This window comes from Doryrhamphus excisus, chromosome 12, assembly GCF_030265055.1.
Source record: "Doryrhamphus excisus isolate RoL2022-K1 chromosome 12, RoL_Dexc_1.0, whole genome shotgun sequence".
In the NCBI taxonomy this organism is placed as follows: Eukaryota; Metazoa; Chordata; class Actinopteri; order Syngnathiformes; family Syngnathidae; genus Doryrhamphus; species Doryrhamphus excisus.
The window spans coordinates 6,538,858-6,557,973 of NC_080477.1; the positions used below are offsets into that span (position 1 = coordinate 6,538,858).

The 19,116-nt window shown below is 40.1% G+C and overlaps 1 protein-coding gene across 3 annotated transcripts in view; it reads right to left on the reverse strand.

Moving 5' to 3' along the window:
* Positions 1 to 19,116, reverse strand: part of ankrd11 (ankyrin repeat domain 11) — a 108,269-nt gene that overhangs the window by 26,354 nt on the left and 62,799 nt on the right. For 2 of the 3 annotated variants that reach the window (XM_058088757.1, XM_058088755.1), the window contains exons 3-4: positions 4,680 to 4,825; positions 672 to 804 (exon numbers count right to left, since the gene is read on the reverse strand). In XM_058088757.1, the coding sequence (XP_057944740.1) occupies positions 672 to 804; positions 4,680 to 4,766 (220 nt within the window). In that variant the 5' untranslated portion in view covers positions 4,767 to 4,825. Of the gene's footprint in view, positions 1 to 208; positions 361 to 671; positions 805 to 4,679; positions 4,826 to 19,116 lie in introns of those variants that run through there. The other variant, XM_058088758.1, reaches the window with a different exon arrangement.

Sequence of the window (19,116 nt, forward strand, 5' to 3'; positions counted from 1 at the left end):
TGGAGAGGAAAAGTTTTCAAAAGTGTAATTACAGAACATAAACCAAAGTAGCTACTCAGCCAAAGCAGATGATGAAGGCAGTTACCAAAGCCTCAGAGCTGCACCATTATTAACAAACTAAGTCCTGAGCCCCCAAAATCCCAAAGTCAAACAAGCACTAGCATTTGTCCTTTTCCTAATTAAAGAAAACACAAAGCCAAAGTCTTACCACAGCGAGGCCTGGTCAGGCCAGGCTAGTATGTTCCACAAATCTGCCCTTAATTGGATCATGATTTGGTATTCTTCTCCTCCGTGCAAACTGTCATGATAGTAAAACACTCCTCCATTCTTCCATAGACTGAGAGGTAGCTTAAAATGAGAGCTACCGACTTATTTACTTCATGACGCCCAACCCCCCACCCCTCCACCCCCGACCACTGTGCATGTCTAACAACTTCCTGTCAACCTCAGAGGATGTGATGCACTTCAGCTCATCAAAACATCAGCAGCACAAATAAGAATAACAACAACTATTTCAGTTGAAATAACAACAAATATAAATCCAATAATGTTATTCTTGTGTGTGGAAAAATGTGAATTATCATCAGAAACCCGCGCTTCCGGATAATATTTCCCAATGTTACCGGCCAACCGTACAAGTGAAAATACACAGTAATATAATATTCTCTTACCCGAGTCAGAATCTTTCTGGTCTCCATTTGCTCCAGTTGTGAAAGGCAATTTCCTTTTAGAGGCCTTTTCTTTCATCTCCTTGACCCCATCACTGCGATCCAATTTGGGAGTCTTGTTTGACAACACTTTTTCCTGCAAACAAAATATATCAGATCATTAAAAGCCATAGACAATATGTGGTTAGTAGGGCCTTATGGTTTGGAGAATCGGCCAACAAAAAACGAAATTTACTATTAATGAGGAAAGTGCAATAATATGAATTAAATGATGCCATTGTGAGAAGGAATGTTTGAGCGGGGAAATATTTCCTGGGTGGACCGCCACTAACCTGCCCCATTCACAACAAAACAAGGCGAAATGTCGGCCAAATACGCAGTTTTTAGGCAAAAATCTGCTCTCTTGCTGAGGGTGAATGGAAGCTAGTGGTGTTAGTTTAGCATAGCATGCTAGTGTGGCTGTGTGTGTGAATCAGGCTGAATGAGTGTTAACACAGTTGTGTTCTCCGTATCTAAGGGAGCGTTTTGCAATGCCCGTTGATGTCATGCAGGTTCTGACTGAAAAAAAAGGCACATTTATTCTTGCATGCAGCTTGTCTTAACCGTCAAAACACACCGCCCTCAAAGTATGAGCCGGATTGTGTAAACAAAATAAGGGCGACGTACATATAAAGTACTTTACAGTAATAAGGCAAATGGAATTGCATCAGTGACTACATATTCCTGAATGACAAACACTCAATTTCAATTTATTGTAGATTTGGTAGCAATGCGTGCAGACGTTGACATCTCAGTAGAAAAAAGTTAACCTGCATACATCCATCCTCAATTATTGGACAATTAAAAAAATTCTAAAAAATTAAACAAAAAAAAAATGAATTTGGAAAAAAACAACTGATTTTCTAGAGACCTAGATTAGAATAGAACTAGGATGGGGAATAAAAATGAATCTGCCTTGATTCTGATGATATTTAGTAGAGCAAGACTTTTTGGGATTCAGGCACAGGAAACAATGAATATCAAAGCCTGCAAAAAAATATATATGTCACTGTGTTTTAGGATACAAATTAGTTTTAATGGGTTTTTGCAGATCATCCATAATCCTTGAATACACTTCTTTCTCTTGTGTGTGCGTTCTAAAAACACACAAACAGATAAAAACAGACAGCTCATTACCGCATGTAATGGGACACATCTATGCTGCCTATCATGACAACATGTAATACTTTCAGTATTTTGGTTTTCCGGAATTCCCTTTCGGGGCACACTGACTTCCCACAGCAACACAGACCCAAACGACAACACCTAGCATTGACTTTTCTGAACTCCAAAACAGAAACACAGCAGCAGTAGCGGGAGGTCATATACAGTAAACCTCGGATATATCGGATTCAATTGTTCCCACTGGTTTTGTCCGATATAAGCGAAATCCGTTATATGCGTATACCGGAAAATGTCCGTTTTACGCATATATCGGATTTATATCCGGTATATGCGTAAATCGGATTTTATCCGTTATAAAAAGGCACTTCCTTGACTATGTTTCCAATGTACCTGGACGTGCAGGCAATGCTGCAAATGACGTCGTATAGCGGCCTGTCACGATTCGGCGAATCGGAGCGCCACGATGCGGCCATCCGATATATGCGAGGGAAATTTAATGGAAATGCATTGGAACGGGACTGGAGATTTTGTCCGAAATAGACGAAATCCGTTATAAAAAAATCCGATATATGCAATGAATTTTTATTGGAAATGCATTACAGAAAAATCGGTTCTTTTTTATCTGTCCGTTGTGAGTGAATTTCCGATATATCCGAGGTTTACTGTATGTAGCGTTATGTTTGGCATTGAGTGTGTGGCACTGATGTGATGCAGATGAGGTGCGGTGAAGCTAGTTGCTAGCCGGCTAGTAGCTAGTCGGTGTGGTAAGGTACATAAGGTATATAAGATATATAAGAATATTATTAATAATGTCACTGGAGATTGGTTAAGATGCATGCCACATATGTAAATTAAGCGTTGTTGTGCTTTTTGGATGTTGTTTTTAAGTGTTTCCTTTTATGTGCATTATTAGCAGTGTCTTTGCTGTTTTTCTATCTTTAGAACGCACAGAAAAGAGAAGGACATATGTAATGGAATGGTACATGAATGAATGGTACATGATGGAAAAAAAAGTGCAGTTTTCCTGTAAAAGCTAGAAACTGTACAAACTGAAATAGGTACATGTAATCCACAAAGCATGAATGAGGCAAGTGGATTTTGTTCTGTGTGACCTGGATGATTGAGTGTAAAGTACACATGTACATCACCTCTTCATACAATTCTCGACCCCCCCCCCTTCTCTCTCTCTATCCATGGGGCATGTTTTCCATTATGTGCCGACTCTTTGAACTCCTCCCCCCTGCCCTGCCCCAGTCATAAGACGATGATGTCATTGTACAGTAGAGACAAACAGTGTTTGGCTAGAGTGAGCCAGCTCTTAGCGTAACACAAAAGCTTCAATTACAATTTATGTAAAAAATGTGGTAATTGACACTGTGTTGCATGAAAAAAAAAATGCAAGCTGAAAAAATGATAAGTTAGTGCAAAACAAATACAGCAAAACGGCTGTTTTAATGGTATTTTATTTTCTATTTTTAAGGCTGTGACTGGCTACTGCTCTCAGATCTGCCTTCATATGACACCCTGCGGTCTTCCAGCAATGCCTGCTTTTTTTTTTTCGTTTCACTCTGCTTTCCACCCACCCTTGTGCGTTTCATTCCCTCCCTCCCTTCCTCCATGCCAGAGTCTGATGCAATCCTTTGCAGAGGGCTGTAAATCTATGCCTGCATAAGCTGCACCTCTCCGTGCTTCGTCTGTTGCTGCTGCTGCTGCTGCTTGTATCTGAACAGTTGGCACCCTCATCACTCTGCACCCAATACTTTACTGCCATGAAAATAACATGCCCGAGCATGTGTCAAATTAGGAGAATGCTTCCTTTACTGCGGGGGTCTCAAACATGCGGCCCGCGGGCCAAATGTGGCCCGCAGGACACTAGTTTGAGGCCCCCGCCTTGATATGAAAGTTTAATGTTAGTGCGGCCCGCGCAAGTTTGATATGGATGCTGTATGGTATCATGTACCCAGAAAAAATTATTACGTTTGATTAATGTTCATGTTAAAGGTTAAATAACTGTTAATAATTATCCTCACTATCCGTGTGGCAGTGGTAAGTTTTTGGCTTTTTAAGTTTAAAGGAAATAACTTGAAGGCTATCGTTTAGGTCGCTAGCTCTCTAGTTTGCGAGTTAGCATGTGTCTCAAGACCCTGCAGTTGCGCAATATGTTGTAAATAAAAAGAGTATAAATGTGACTATAGTCGTGTTTTGTCATGTCTACAGGGCTCTAATAATGCTTTGTTCATTTTAATCTGAAAAAAATAATTTGTCTACCCACCAACTATATGTGGTTTCTTAAGTTTTTACTATTTGACGTTTTATTATTATTATATTTATTTATTACTGATTGATTGATTTTCTTTATTCTTGATTTGTTTATTTATTTTTCATCTTATTTTGTGTAGAAAAATTAAAAGTAAGATATTTGAGAACAGTGGAATGTTTTAACGGATCTTTTCTTGTAGAAAATTGGAACCAAAGCGAAGTTTAAAATTTTTTTTGTTTTTAATAAATGTGTTTTTTTTTCTTTTTTTTTTGGAAAACCTGATGTGGCCCAGTCTCACCAAGACCCGAACATCCGTGGCCCCCAAGTAAATTGAGTTTGAGACCCCTGCTTTACTGCATACACGCGACAGTGAATGTTGGGTTGAAGGGGCCTTCAGTATTCTACTACCTTAATTTTATGAACAGTACCTTTGAAAAAGTGAAGTATTGTGTTTAAAAAGGGTTCAGATTCAGTAACCAGATGAGACAATATATATTTTTGGAGGTGTATAAACAATACTGTTGTTGTACAAGGCTTTTTTTTTTTTTTTTTTACAAGGAAAGCATGTTTGTAGTTATAAAGCTTACCTTCTTCCCACCCTGCTTTTCCACCATGTCGGTGTTAAGTGGGAAGTGGTCCAGCTGGGGGGTTTTAGAACCCCCACCTTTGGGCATCGTTCAGCTCTCCCCACGCCAAGCTTCATTCACGCTGCCATTGCATCGTCATCAACCGTCTGGAAGGAGAAAAAAAAGGGGGAGAGTGGGGGAGGTTATCACCTGACCATTAGGTTTCTTTGAAAACACATTTACATACTGCCGTACAAGGCACCCATTGGCAGAACATCAAGCACTCGCTGCTGAAGCTATTCAAACATTTGATAAACACGCCTGATGACGCACGGCAACTGCTTAAAAAGGCTGAGAGATTGGAAGTAGGTAGATCGTTGTGCTTCGTATTCGACATTGCAAACCAAATGCATTTTTGCTGACCCAGATTTCTTTTTTTTGCACCAAGAATGAGAACATTGTAGTTGTCATTGTTGCCGAGATGCAAAGGTACTAAAGTAATAAAAAAGGAAGTAGTAAGACTTAAGTGTGATTATTTAATTTGAGGTATTTTAAAGAATATTTTTATTTTTCTCTCACATTTATTTTCAATCTCACTGAAACAATACCATAACATTGATGTTTTTTATATCCATGTTAGCTTGTGATGGTGACTGTATAGTTCAGGGGTCTCAAACACGTGGACACTAGTTTGAGGCCCCCGCCTTGATATGAAAGTTTAATGTTAGTGCGGCCCGCGCAAGTTTGATATGGATGCTGTATGGTATCATGTACCCAGAAAAAAATATTATGTTTGATTAATGTTCATGGTACAGGTTAAATAACTGTTAATAGTTATCCTCCCTATCCGTGTGGAAGTGGTAAGTTTTTGGCTTTTTTAGTTTAAAGGAAATAACTTGGAGGCTACCGTTTAGGTCGCTAGCTCTCCAGTTTGCGAGTTAGCATGTGTCTCAAGACCCTGCAGTTGTGCAATATGTTGTAAATAAAAAGAGTATAAATGTGACTATAGTCATGTTTTGTCATGTCTACAGGGCTCTAATAATGCTTTGTTCATTTTAATCTGAAAAAATAATTTGTCTACCCACCAGCTATATGTGGTTTCTTAAGTTTTAATTATTGGATGTTTTATTATTATTATATTTATTTATTACTGATTGATTTTCTTTATTCTTGATTTGTTTATTTATTTTTCATCTTATTTTGTGCAGAAAAATAAAAATGAAGATATTTGAGAACAGTGGAATGTTTTATCAGAGCTTTTATTGTAGAAAATCGGAACCAAAGCACTGAAAAAGTTTGTATATTTTTCTGTTTTCTGTTCACAATAACCCCTTTACATGCCTGAGCAAAAAGGGTTATTCCTGTATACATGGGCTGTGTCTGAATCCGAGGTGTGCATCCTAAAAGTGTAAATTCACAAGGCCGGTTTGCGGCTGGAGTAGGAGCCTCCGAACGCCTGGCCTTCGTATACTTCCTGTCAAAGCTTCCTTTGGAATGGAACATGCACAGAACACAAATCAATATTCTTTTGATGGTGATATCCCGATAGGTGTGTCCATGACCTGATATTCAGGTTAGAAAAGGAGTAATATTCCAGGGGTAATATTTGGGTTTTTCAAAAGGGTTATTGGTGTTTACATGGCAGGTTATTGCTAACATTGCGGTTATGATAGGATTACTTGACTGCATGTAAACATAGCCACTGATAGCACATTTTGATGGCCTTTGGCCCTATCCACACGTTTTGGTTTTTTTTTGGCAGGTGAAAAACGTGCAACACTAAACTATAGAAGAAATCTTCTGATTTCCAAGGCTCATGTAGACTTATGACAAAGTATAATTAGTTCTGCAAGTCATTTAATCAGAATCAGAAAAGGGTTAATTGCCAGGTATGATCAAACACATACTAGGAATTTGTTTTGGTATAGTAGGTGCAGACACATCTATTAAAAAAGAATGAAAAATACAAAATATACAGAATAACAGTATAAATATATGTACACAGTCTGTTTTTTGTTTGTTATTCCGGAAGTGCAGTCTGATTTAGGGGAATAAGACAACAAAATATAAGGAGAATGTCGACTGGGGTGAGTTATGTCTGTCAAAATAGTCTGATTTTGTGTTGGCCTGTCATCAAAGCTCACTTCTGGCCATGTGACGACATGGTGACCGGTCTTTGACTTCATTGTTTCTGTAAAACAGTGGTTGGGCTATCTAGTATATAGAACTGACAAGCCTGTGTTTTCAGATTTTTTTCTTTCAGAAAAAAAATTTTTCTGGTCACCCAGAACGTCTTTTCCATGTGGATGAAAGGCTGAAAGGATAAAATTATTTGCCGTTTGACCTGAAACTGTTTCCCGGTGGATAGCCCCTTAGCATCTGCGTGTTGTTAAAGTACAGCAGTGTTTTAGGGGACTTGGTCAAACATGCTTTTCTCAAAAATAGTTATGTATGACGAACACTATCAGCAAACACTAGTGATCAAGCGAAAATACCATATAAGGTATAAAGTTCAGATCACAGAACAAAGCATGGCACCTGTGATAATTGGAGAGAATATAAAAATTATATATAAAATGTATAGCATTGCTCAAACTTGGGCATTGAGACTTACAGTAACAATAAGAACCGTCTGCTGTTATGACGTTTTGCACTGAGCAGTTTAATGTGCTCCATGTTCTCATTGTGTTCCTTGTGTCTTTGTACAACAATAATATATGCTTTACTATCCATTACCTTCCTTCATGAGGATAGGTCTTTTGCTTCTCAGGGTCATGAATTAATCATGCAGTCCATCCACATTCCCCTCCTCCATAATGCACTCTCTCTCTCCTGACTGCATTCAAGTATAATCATCCTTGTGACTTGAGTGAGTGAACAGATGAGACCATGGATGTATGGCTTGTTTTTTTTTTCTCTGCTCAGAGACATTGGCACTCCTATCTTCCCTGGCGCCACTTCCATCTCGCCTACCCCCCACTCTCCTCTTCCTTCTGCAGTTCTCCTATTCAAAGACAGCTATTTATATCCCCACAGTCAAGTCAAAACAGAAAGCTAGCCAACCGAGTGAGGCTAACAACAACAGAGGTTGAACAGCACCTCTTTTGCTGGTGTATGGCAAAGGAAACCTAAAGAAATCAAACAGCGACTTCCCTCTTGACCACCGCTAAGCTACAGTATTTTTCCCAGGAGAGCTTTGGCTGTCAGACAACCTGAAACTGAATATCTGGTGGAAATTCATATTCCCTAACTTTCAACAATAAATGTAAGATAGTGATAGATTTACATCACTTTCCAAGATTGTCATCATAGCGATTGTCAACTTGTATCGGTGTAATCGTATGTCAATCATGGTATTTGGTATCATGGTATCATCATTGGGTGTAAGGTCATGGCTGGGTTCATTTTCAAAAAGTTTTATTTTAAAGTATTTAAAAAAATGTAACAACAACAATGTGTCTTAAATGTCTTATTTTTCTGCTTATAACAACTATATTGCATAATAAAGAGTGCAAATGTGACTATCAGGGTCTTATTTCATGTCTAGAGGGCTCTAATGACGTTCAAAACCATATTTAGAGCATCGTAAACATGTTTTCTATGGGGCTAAATATGAAAATATTCCATCTATATAGAATGAGTCCTACTTGGCAGAAATTAACTGCTCACGGTTGAGTCTGGAACCAATTAACCATGACAAATGAGGGATTACTGTATCTCATTAAGAATTAAGTTATTTTATTTTTAGACTATGCCAAGGGCCAAATAAAAAAAAACTGTGGGCTAAAAATGACCCCCTGGCCGTACTTTGGACACCTCTTGCGACAATATTTTCATTTTTGAAAGTTCCTTATTGACATTTCCAGCTTTTAGTGTAGTTGTGGGTCTTGATTGAGCAATGCCGGGCAACACACTGCTATGTTTTATCCACTTGTCTTTGTCTGTTTACGTATTTTACCGGGAAGGTCAATTGGAAGAAAACGGAGATTGTACTGAGTGTCTCTGCAGCTTCTCCTCGGCGCTATCACTAGCCAGGACTCTTGCTAGCCAGAGGCTGGGCTGCACTGTAGCGAAACGTATCTTACACACCAGCTACCAACTGGTAATGCGAACATTGGCTATACTGGCTAAAGTCTTAGCCTGTTACTGCTACTTTCCTTCCTCTATGTGTAGTAATTGGTTAATCTGTAATGTTACCAGCAAGACAACGTGCTAGACTAATGGAAGAGTCTCAACTCTTGGCTTAACAATTACATTTACAGGTCCGTTACAATCATCTTTTATGTCGATGACAAAATAAGTCCTTCATGCGTGTACCAAAGTTACATAAAATAATATAGTTTACGGGTGTCTGATCCTATATTGATTCCTGGATATCGGTTCGATACCAGCCGAACAAATCAGATTATCTCAATCGTCAACTCCATTGCGCAACTCAAGCAGGACCAAAGAAAACCACATGAAGATCCTCGCAAAACCACAAAGCAGGGCTCCACATTAAAAACAAAAATGACTTGCCCATGGGGAATCCTTAAGGTGAGAACTACTTGCACCGAACTTGCCCCATGTAAAATGAAAAGACTGCCATAATGATATCATCTAATTTTTGTGGCATCACATGAGAATCTCAAATAAAGATGAAATGATTATCATTTCTTGTGGTTGTTTTCCTACATAGATCATGACGTTGTATGGAAATCTGGATTGTCAAGAGACTTCTACGCACTTTTATAAGTTGTGCACCACAATGAAACATTATTGAATAGACACATTTGTGTACTAGTAAAGTGTTTTTAATCCAGAAAAAAATACTCAATGGTCAAACAATAATTTGTGAAGCAAAAGGTGAGAAAAATACACAGAGAAATGGAAGCGCTAGATTTTGTAGCTTGTGCAAAATCAGCACTTGGTATTGGATCTAATGGGTGGTGTTTCATTGTGACCACTTCAAATTGTCACAGCAATGTGATTCACTCACCTGTGCCATCATTTGATTTGCTGTCGCTAATAAAATACTTGTTTAGGAGGCACTGGTTCATCACTTTTTAATTTGTTGAAGAATTAGACCATGTTGGCAGGGACGCCATGATAGATGTTTTCCTAGTCAAACGATCGCTGATTGGTTGATCGCGAACAAGAATGGGTGTGGGTAAAACGCAGACTGTGGACTACGGACCGCGGTCTAAATAAACAATTCTGATTGGTCCATTTCAAGATTTGCAAGGATTGGTTTGCAAATTACCAGCGGAATTACGCAGTCCGTGTTTTACCAACACCCAAAAAGAACCGCTTTAAAAAAAAAAAAACCTCTTAACAGTATAGCATGCCAAAGTGCACTTGCCCGACGGGAATATCACCGATTGGATTTACTTGCCCCAATTTTGTTTTTTAACTTTCCCCGGGCCATCGGTACATCGTTATTGTCGAGCCCTGCAAAGCTACAATATCAGTATGGTATCGGAAGTGAACTGAGAACTAAAAAAAAATTTGGAACTACTGCTAGAAAGTAGTGCTTGTGATTTCATCAAAAGCATGTCATTGATTATATTTTGCAAGATGTCATTGTGATTGCCTAATGACAACAGAAGCACCGTGGATAATTGTTGTGAATGCATTAAGGAAATTATTGGGTGAAATGCGCAAGTCAGTTTAATAAACACATAAATAAAAGGCAGTTATACTGCCGGGGAATATATATTTTTTATGTTTTATGCATGACATTAGCATGATTAGCCTCGGCCCGTGAAACCATAACTGCAGTTAAAAAAAAAAAAAAAAAGAGTGGTGCGAGTTGAGCCAGAAAAGCAATCACAACCAAATGAAGGCCAGGACCTGCCAGCTCTCTGCCAGTCTTTCTCTCCATAGTTTCACTCATCCATTCATGAACACACACACTCTGCTCCTGAAGTAGCATTATCTCATCTTCCTGGAGCCACTCCCTCTGCGGTCAAACAGAGGCCAGCACTTCAGCATATTGCAGCATGCACCTATATCACCATGTCTTAATACCAGTCCAGTTTCCTGCTAAATAAACTATGGGATATCAGATCTTAAACCCAAGCGTCGACATTGCTGCTCTAAACAAGCTCTATGCTCCCTATTTTGCATTTTTTTCCTATGATTATATTTCATCCATGTGCAACAATATTCCGGTTTGACATTCTAATTGCAGGTCTTAAACGTGTTCTTTATTGAAAAGAGAAATAAGTCAAGTCAAAACAGTTATTTTTAAACCATATATTATAATATGAAAGTGCAACATAATGTCAATCCATCCGTCTTCTATGCCGCTTATCCTCACTGGGGTCATGGGGGTATGCCGGATCCTATTTTATCACATACTACAGTATTAATTGTCCCTGTACCCTAGAAACCGCCCATGAATGATACGGGAAAAGGGCAAAAATGATACTGTGTCAAAGCCCAGGGCAGTGATACTGATAAAATATAGAGTTTAACCATGTCCAGTATCAGCCCCCGTAGCTGTCCACTCAGAGCGCGCTGCTCTGGTATCGTGCCCGTGAAACAACCAATCAGAGAACAGCGCACGAGCGTGAACACACAGTTTAAACTGTTTAGATATAATACATGTAATACACTGAAAATTTTCTGGAAACAAAATGGTCTTATTATCACATACTATTTAATCATGAGCTTATTATCACGTACTATTTAATAAAAAGACCATTTTGTTTCCAGAAAATGTTCAGTTTATTACATGTATCTAAACAGTGTAAACACAATAATTGCAAAAATATTTCAACAATAATATTTTATCAACAGTATTATCTTATCAATGTCTGACAATTAAAGTTCCATTAATCAAGTTTGGGTTTTTTGGTGACTGGAGAAGCACTAGGCACTAAGCACTCGTGTGCTGTTCTCTGATTGGTTGTTTCACGGGCACGATACCAGAGCAGCGCGCTCTGATTGGACAGCTACGGGGGCTGATACTGGACATGGTTAAACTCTATATTTTATCAGTATCACTGCCCTGGGCTTTGACACAGTATCATTTCGGCCTTTTCCCGTATCATTCATGGGCGCTTTCTAGGGTACAGGGACAATTAATACTGTAGTATGTGATAATAAGATCATCACATGGTTTGTCTGGTATCAGGCTTAGTATCATGCCCCCGCGTGCCAGTATCAGCCCAATGTGATAACCTATAACTAGCGGACTTCAGGTGAGAGGCTAAAAATGCCCGACTGCTCTCTAACTTGGACCCCCGCTGAGTGATATTGGAAGTCCCGCTGGAGCTCCATCAGACAATGTCACATCCAAAGTCTCCTTTACAGAGGAAAGCATCTCATCCTCTGTAAGTTTCCACATATGTTCTCTCCCAAGAGCAAGTCATATATGTTTTTGCAATAGGAATTCTGGGCCCCATGGACGGGAAACTTGCACTCACGCAAGCTGGCGTGATGTCGTTGTTTAAGGTGGGCTGCTTCAGGGAGGGACGGGCTAGTGGTTGTGAGGAAATACACAACGAAGGAGGAAATATTCCCCACAAAACATTCCTACTCACGATAACAGCATTTCATTCACATGTACATTCATTTTCTACCGCTTTTTCCTCACGAGGGTCGCGGGGGGTGCTGGAGCCTATCTCAGCTGTCTTCGGGCGAGGCGGGGTACACCCTGGACTGGTCGGCCAGCCAATCACAGGGCACATATAGACAAACAACCATTCACACTCACATTCATACCTATGGAAAATTTGGAGTTACCAATTAACCTAGCATGTTTTTGGAATGTGGGAGGAAACCGGAGTACCCGGAGAAAACCCACGGAGAACATGCAAACGCCACACAGAGATGGCAGAGGGTGGAATTGAACCCTGGTCTCTTAGCTGTGAGGTCTGCACGCTAACCACTAGACCGCTGTGCCGCCTGACCTGAAACAGTGGACCATATTAGCATATTAGCTTAGCATGGCTGTGTAGACAAGGCACTATTGGAACGATAATGTCACTGACACGCCACTGCTTCCTCAGTCATGTGACCAGAAGTGAGCTCTAATGACAAGTCAACATAATATTGGAATATTTCAAAGGACATGACTCACTTGAATCAACATTCCTATTTTGTTGTCTTATTCTCGACAATGACTTGCAGAAGTAATTCCACTTCTCGTGAGTCGAGGACTGTGGACTTGGGTGCATTCGTTCGTTCTTCTTCTACGGTTTGGAGTGTCACATGGTTCCATGTGCATGCATGTTCACAGCGCCACACATAGGTGTGCCTTGTGTATAACATTGTTTTCACTCAGTGATGCATTCCCAAACATTGATGCAACTATGCTCGAATCAGACGCAGTGTCGACACACCTTTTTTTTTTCTACCCAACCAAAAAAAAAAAAAAAAACAAGAATGGTCCTGCATGGACTGGGCCAAAAGAGTTCCTTCAGAACTATGCGCCACGGGACAAATTCAGCCCTCTGTCCGTGTTTAACTGGCCTCTAAGTCTAAAAGTATAATGAACAATGGCCCACATACATGCACTTAACTGTTTTGTGTTTCTTAGTTAAAACACTGGGCGGATCTTGAACAAGGCTGTGTCTCCACGTAGAAAACAATCATAGAATAAACATTGAGAGATATGCCTTTATTAGTCCAACAAGGGCAAATTTACAGGGAGCCAGAAATGGCAAAAACCAAAGAGACTCAAGAGCCCTATGATTTCCGCGTTAACAGAATTGACCAATATAAACGGAATATTCAGGGAAATGTACATGTGAGTGGTTAGCGCGCATACCTCTCAGCTAGGAAACCAGGGTTCAATTCCACCCTCGGCAGTTTGCATGTTCTCCCCATGCATGCGTGGGTTTTCTCCGGGTACTCCGGTTTCCTCCCACATTCCAAAAACATGCTAGGTTAATTGGCGACTCCAAATTGTCCATAGGTATGAATGTGAGTGTGAATGGTTGTTTGTCTATATGTGCCCTGTGATTGGCTGGCGACCAGTCTGGGGTGTACCCCGCCTCTCGCCCGAAGACAGCTGGGATAGGATCCAGCACCCCCATGACCCTCGCGAGGAAAAAGCGGTAGAAAATGAATGAAGGGCGGCACGGCGGTCGAGTGGTTAGACCTCACAGCTAGGAGACCAGGGTTGAATTCCACCCTCGGCCATCTCTGTGTGGAGTTTGCATGTTCTCCCTGTGCATGCATGGGTTTTCTCCAGGTACTCCGGTTTCCTCCAACATTCCAAAAACATGCTCGGTTAATTGGTGACTCCAATTAAGGTATGATGTATTAGGTATGAATGTGAGTGTGAATGGTTGTTTGTCTATATGTGAATGAATGAATGAATGAATGAATGTTTCAGGTCACTAGAATGCCGTTCCTGTGTGGATGAGAGGCTGAAACTATAAAACACTTGAAAATGTTTCCGTGTGGACAGCCCCTTAGTTGACCAGATGTCTTCAGACACAAAAACATCTAAAAATCCAGTCTTAATTCAGCGTCCGTAATTCACACAAATGAGAATGGAGCTATTTCAAAGTCAAGAAACCCGACTAAAAATGATGGCCTAAAATCCCATGGCCTAGAAGTGGCTTCAGAACCATAGATGAGGCAGTTGTTTGCTCCAAGCCCATGCCACTCCTATCTCATGATTCTCACTGTACACAGCAGTGACACACCTCCGATTTTCCACACTGACAGCTGAGCAGCCCAGCAGCTGCATACAGGGACGGGCTTGTTGATCTCGATGGGTATGCGCCCTGCTTGCTAATGGTTAGGTGCAGTGTAGAAACCCATCGCGTCTTGCACAACACACCGCATCCACTCCCAACTCACTCTTAGGCAGTAAACATCTTTTTTTTCCAGTGTTAAAATGTGATAAACACATTTTAGCTATGCTAATGTTTTGATAGTGTTACACCGATTCATTTTTAATTATTTGCCTTTGTTTGTTTACAACTTGAAATACTCAATAAATACAATACACAACAAGGCAGGGCTCTACATTAAAAACAAAAATGACTTGCCCATGGGGAATCCTTAAGGTGACAACTACTTGCCCGAACTTGCCCCATGGAAAATGAAAAGACTCCCATAATGATATCATCTAATTTTTATGGCATCACATGAGAATCTCAAATAAAGATGAAATGATTATCATTTCTTGTGGTTGTTTTCCTACATAGATCATGACGTTGCATGGAAATCTGGATTGTCAAGAGACTTCTAGGCACTTTTATAAGTTGTTGCACCACAATGAAACATTATTGAATAGACACATTTGTGTACTAGTAAAGTGTTTTAATCCACAAAAAAATGCTCAATGGTCAAACAATAATTTGTAAAGCAAAGGTGAGAAAAATACACAGAGAAATGGAAGCGCTAGATTTTGTAGCTTGTGCAAAATCAGCTCTTGGTATTGGATCTAATCGGTGGTGTTTCATTGTGACCACTTCAAATTGTCACAGCAATGTGATTCACTCACCTGTGCCATCATTTGATTTGCTGCCGCTAATAAAATACTTGTTTAGGAGGCACTGGTTCATCACTTTTTGCTGTTTTCCTTCACAAGTTGTTGAAGAATTAGACCATGTTGGCAGGGACGCCATGATAGATGTTTTCCTAGTCAAACCATCGCTGATTGATTGATCGCGAACAAGAACGGGTGTGGGTAAAACGCGGACCACGGTCTAAATAAACGATTCTGATTGGTCCATTTCAAGATTTGCAAGGATTGGTTTGCAAATTACCACTGGAATTACGCAGTCCGTGTTTTACCAACACCCAACAAGAACCGCTTTTAAAAAAACTCTTGGCAGTATGGCATGCCAAAGTGCACTTGCCCGACGGGAATATCACTGATTGGATTTACTTGCCCCAATTTTGTTTTAACTTGCCCCGGGCCATCAGTACATCGTTATTGTCGAGCCCTGCAAGGTTTCCCCACACAGGTGTTGTGTGTTGACCAAGTATACAGTGTACATTTAAAAAGAACATGCCTCTTATGATGGAATATTTCAGAAACCATACACTTGATGTGAAAGGTACTTCAGCAGTTCAACTTTGACATGTTATAAAAATAAACTGTACATACTGAAGTGGTTGCAGAACACACCTGGAAACTATTTTATATCCCAATACCCATCCAGTATGGCACAAAACCAAACCCAGGTATTTGCTACAAAGTCCAATATGATGAGTGTCATGTCAAGTTGTGTCATGCTGATAAGACAACTTTTAGTAACTGAACACCTATAAAGTTTTGAATAGCTTCTTGTTCCGAGTATGGCATACTATTTATAGCAACTGTCTTGCTTTTAGTCCAAGGAAATTATTAACATTTAAGGATATTTCTGTCCCAGAAGACACCATCATGTGGTAATGTTTAACTAATGACTCCGCTCACTCACAATTCTACATTATGTCGCCCGCTGGTACTGATGTAAACACTGAGAAAACAGCTGATTCCATAAGACCACACAAATATGTATGCAGGTTTAAGTCCCACAATACTGGCAGTGTGGTAAGAATGAAGTTCAGAAGGGCGGCAGCAGCAGCGGCAGCAGAGAGCTGGCCTGTTTGGTGTGCAAATAAAGGCAGCCAGGCTCAGCTGCTGTATCCTGGCAACTAGAGCACAGCTAGGACTGTTCAGTCCCTGACCTGGGCCTATTCATTTCACTGTAGATCTGTGCAGAGAAATAAAACCAAGGCTAATACGTGAACACCTGCACCGCAATACAATCAAAACCTATACAAGCACTGCGGACAAAACTAGAAAGAACTACGGAATGAGCAAGGTTGCAGTATCTGTGATTATTCTTACAGCTTGCACGTCTGATTTCAGACAAGCCTGATATTTATATGGATTTTTATATTGTTTATACACTGTACACACCCTCGGTCCTCAATACGTGACATCCGACCCTACAAAGCTTTTCATTTGGTCAGCCAAACAACTGGAGAAGTGCTCCTTCATACAGTACTACAATGACGTAGAAGAAGACGGCTCACATTTCAACAAATATGGTGCAATCAACTCCGAAAGAGGAACGTTGAGACGGAATATCAACACTTTGGATCAACCATTTGGATACACGAACAAATAAAAACTTTTACTGTTGTACTAAAACAGCTTACCCTAATGCCATTGAAGAGCTCGGGTATACACCATTGTTCAGTACTTATCTTAAGCAAGTCTTACGGGGTTAACACAGTATTAAATCGGAAGCTTACTTTTCATTTGTGTATGCACACTCAAGTGGGAATCTGGTGCATAAGGAAAACACGGAAATAATACATGTACTGGGAATTTAAGTGCCCTATTGGGCCCTGTCCGCGCAGCTCCATAAGTCAAGAGAATGATGGAGAAAGAAGAGTGAGCTGTGGGGAGGAATCCAATCACTTGGTCTCATTTCCTATTCGGAGCACATACGCCCTCCCTGCCTTGCACCTCCCGGTTTCCATCCAATAACTGCTCAGTGCATGTTGCCTGTCTTCCAGTCTGGTAAATCACAGCGTCTTTGCCAGTGACCTCACCGAGATAGTGGCAGGCCTGTATATATATATATATATATATATATATATATATATATATATATATATATATATATATATATATATATATATATGTACAGTATATGCAGCAATACTGCAGAAAAGGCAAGAACCAATCCAGTGCATTTTCACTTTCTCCTCTCCAATCCCTCTGCTCCGTCAGTGCTCTGACTCATCCCCTCATTTCTTCACCCTCTCCTCTCTGAGTACTTTTCTCTCATCTGCCTTTTTCTCTATTCTCAACATCTCTCTCCACTCTCACATGCAAAAGCCTGACATTGCCACAGCAACGTGTGAGCACGCACACACACAGAAAGCCTGTTGCCTAGCAACTCAGGGATGAGACAGATGTAGACCTATCAGAGAAGCTAGTGAAATAGCCGTGGACGAGGTGAGGAAATCTTTGAGAACACTGCCTGGGCATAACCGCCTTTCAGCAATGAGAATTCGGTCATTTTTGAACCTTTTAATCGCTAACAAATTGTTTTGGAAGCTCACAGATTGTCACAAATACAAATACTCTTCTCATGAAACTTCAACATGACCACAAAGACAAAGGTGCATCATCTAGTACCAATCTCTACATACATGAGATCACCATTTGCCTATACTGACTGCGTGGCTGGTGTACACATCTACCCATGCTGCCAATATACCCACTGAGATGACATGTATCACACAGAGCCAACATACAATAGTACAATATAGATACATACAATACAGTACAATAACAAGTAACTACGTACTGCAGACATTCAACAAAAATGAGAATAATGCGCAACATAACACATTTATGTTGTTTTGTTTTTCATAATGTGCAGTCAAATGCCATTTGTGAAGTCCTAATAAGCTACAGTAAATGACCAGAAACCCCAACATCTCCAGCCCACTCAATCAGTATAGATTTGGAGGTGACTCGGGTTAGAACAAAACTTTCAAAACTGCTGCTAGTCCTACCGTTCAAATACTGAAATGCCTTTGACCAATCATGCTGCACTGATATGCAAATCCATGACCAAGTCCAAAACAAAGTCCAACTTGTTGAATGGTAATGGTAATGGTAATGGTAATGGTTTTATTTCATTTGAACATGCATCAGATTACAATTGAGTGCATCACATAATCAGTTCACAGTTCCACATGTCCAAAAGGAGTAGGAAGAAGCAAAGCTTATTAAATCCCACCCCTCCATCTGGTACTTTTACAATCAGTAACTGTTACATTTGTTCACTTCCTGCTTTCCATAATACAGTTTAAGGTTTTTGTTGTTTTTTTTTAAATAATGCACCTCGTACCAAAGTACGAGGTGATATGAGCATCCAATGACATAATATGGTATAATATAGTAAGTGTCAATATAGTGATATATATAGCACATCATGACTGGTTCAAGACTCTTCATCCTTGTATTTAGCAAACATCAACTGCTTGTATTGTTTCTTCAATTGGCTCATCGTTGTGCATTGTTTGACAGCACAACTGCAACAATGACATTAGCATTGTTGCAGAATGTAATAAAATGAATAAACGTAAACACAAAACATTTAAAAGATGACCTATTATGCCTTTCCCACTTTTATGACTTATAAATGTTGGCTTATTAAACTAAGCCAATGTTGTTGTTGGGTTATTTTTTGGTGCATTTGGAAGTGAGCCCTGAAACAAGTTTAGAACGGCTCTGAACGCTCTGTTCCAAAGAGTTTTTTTCCCCAACAGTGAGCCGGAGTTTCTTATATGGCTGTCCCTGGGTAGAAGCTCAAGGCATATCCTCCCCCCTCTCTGCTACACTGTTTCACTGCTCTGATTTCACTGTGTTAGCACAGAGGTAGCGCTAATGGCTACCAGGAAATATTTGTTCAGATTTTAACTTGTTGAAAGAGGGGAAACATCAGGCAGATGTGGTTGGGGTTGCAGATTCCTGACCAGCATGAGCAAAATA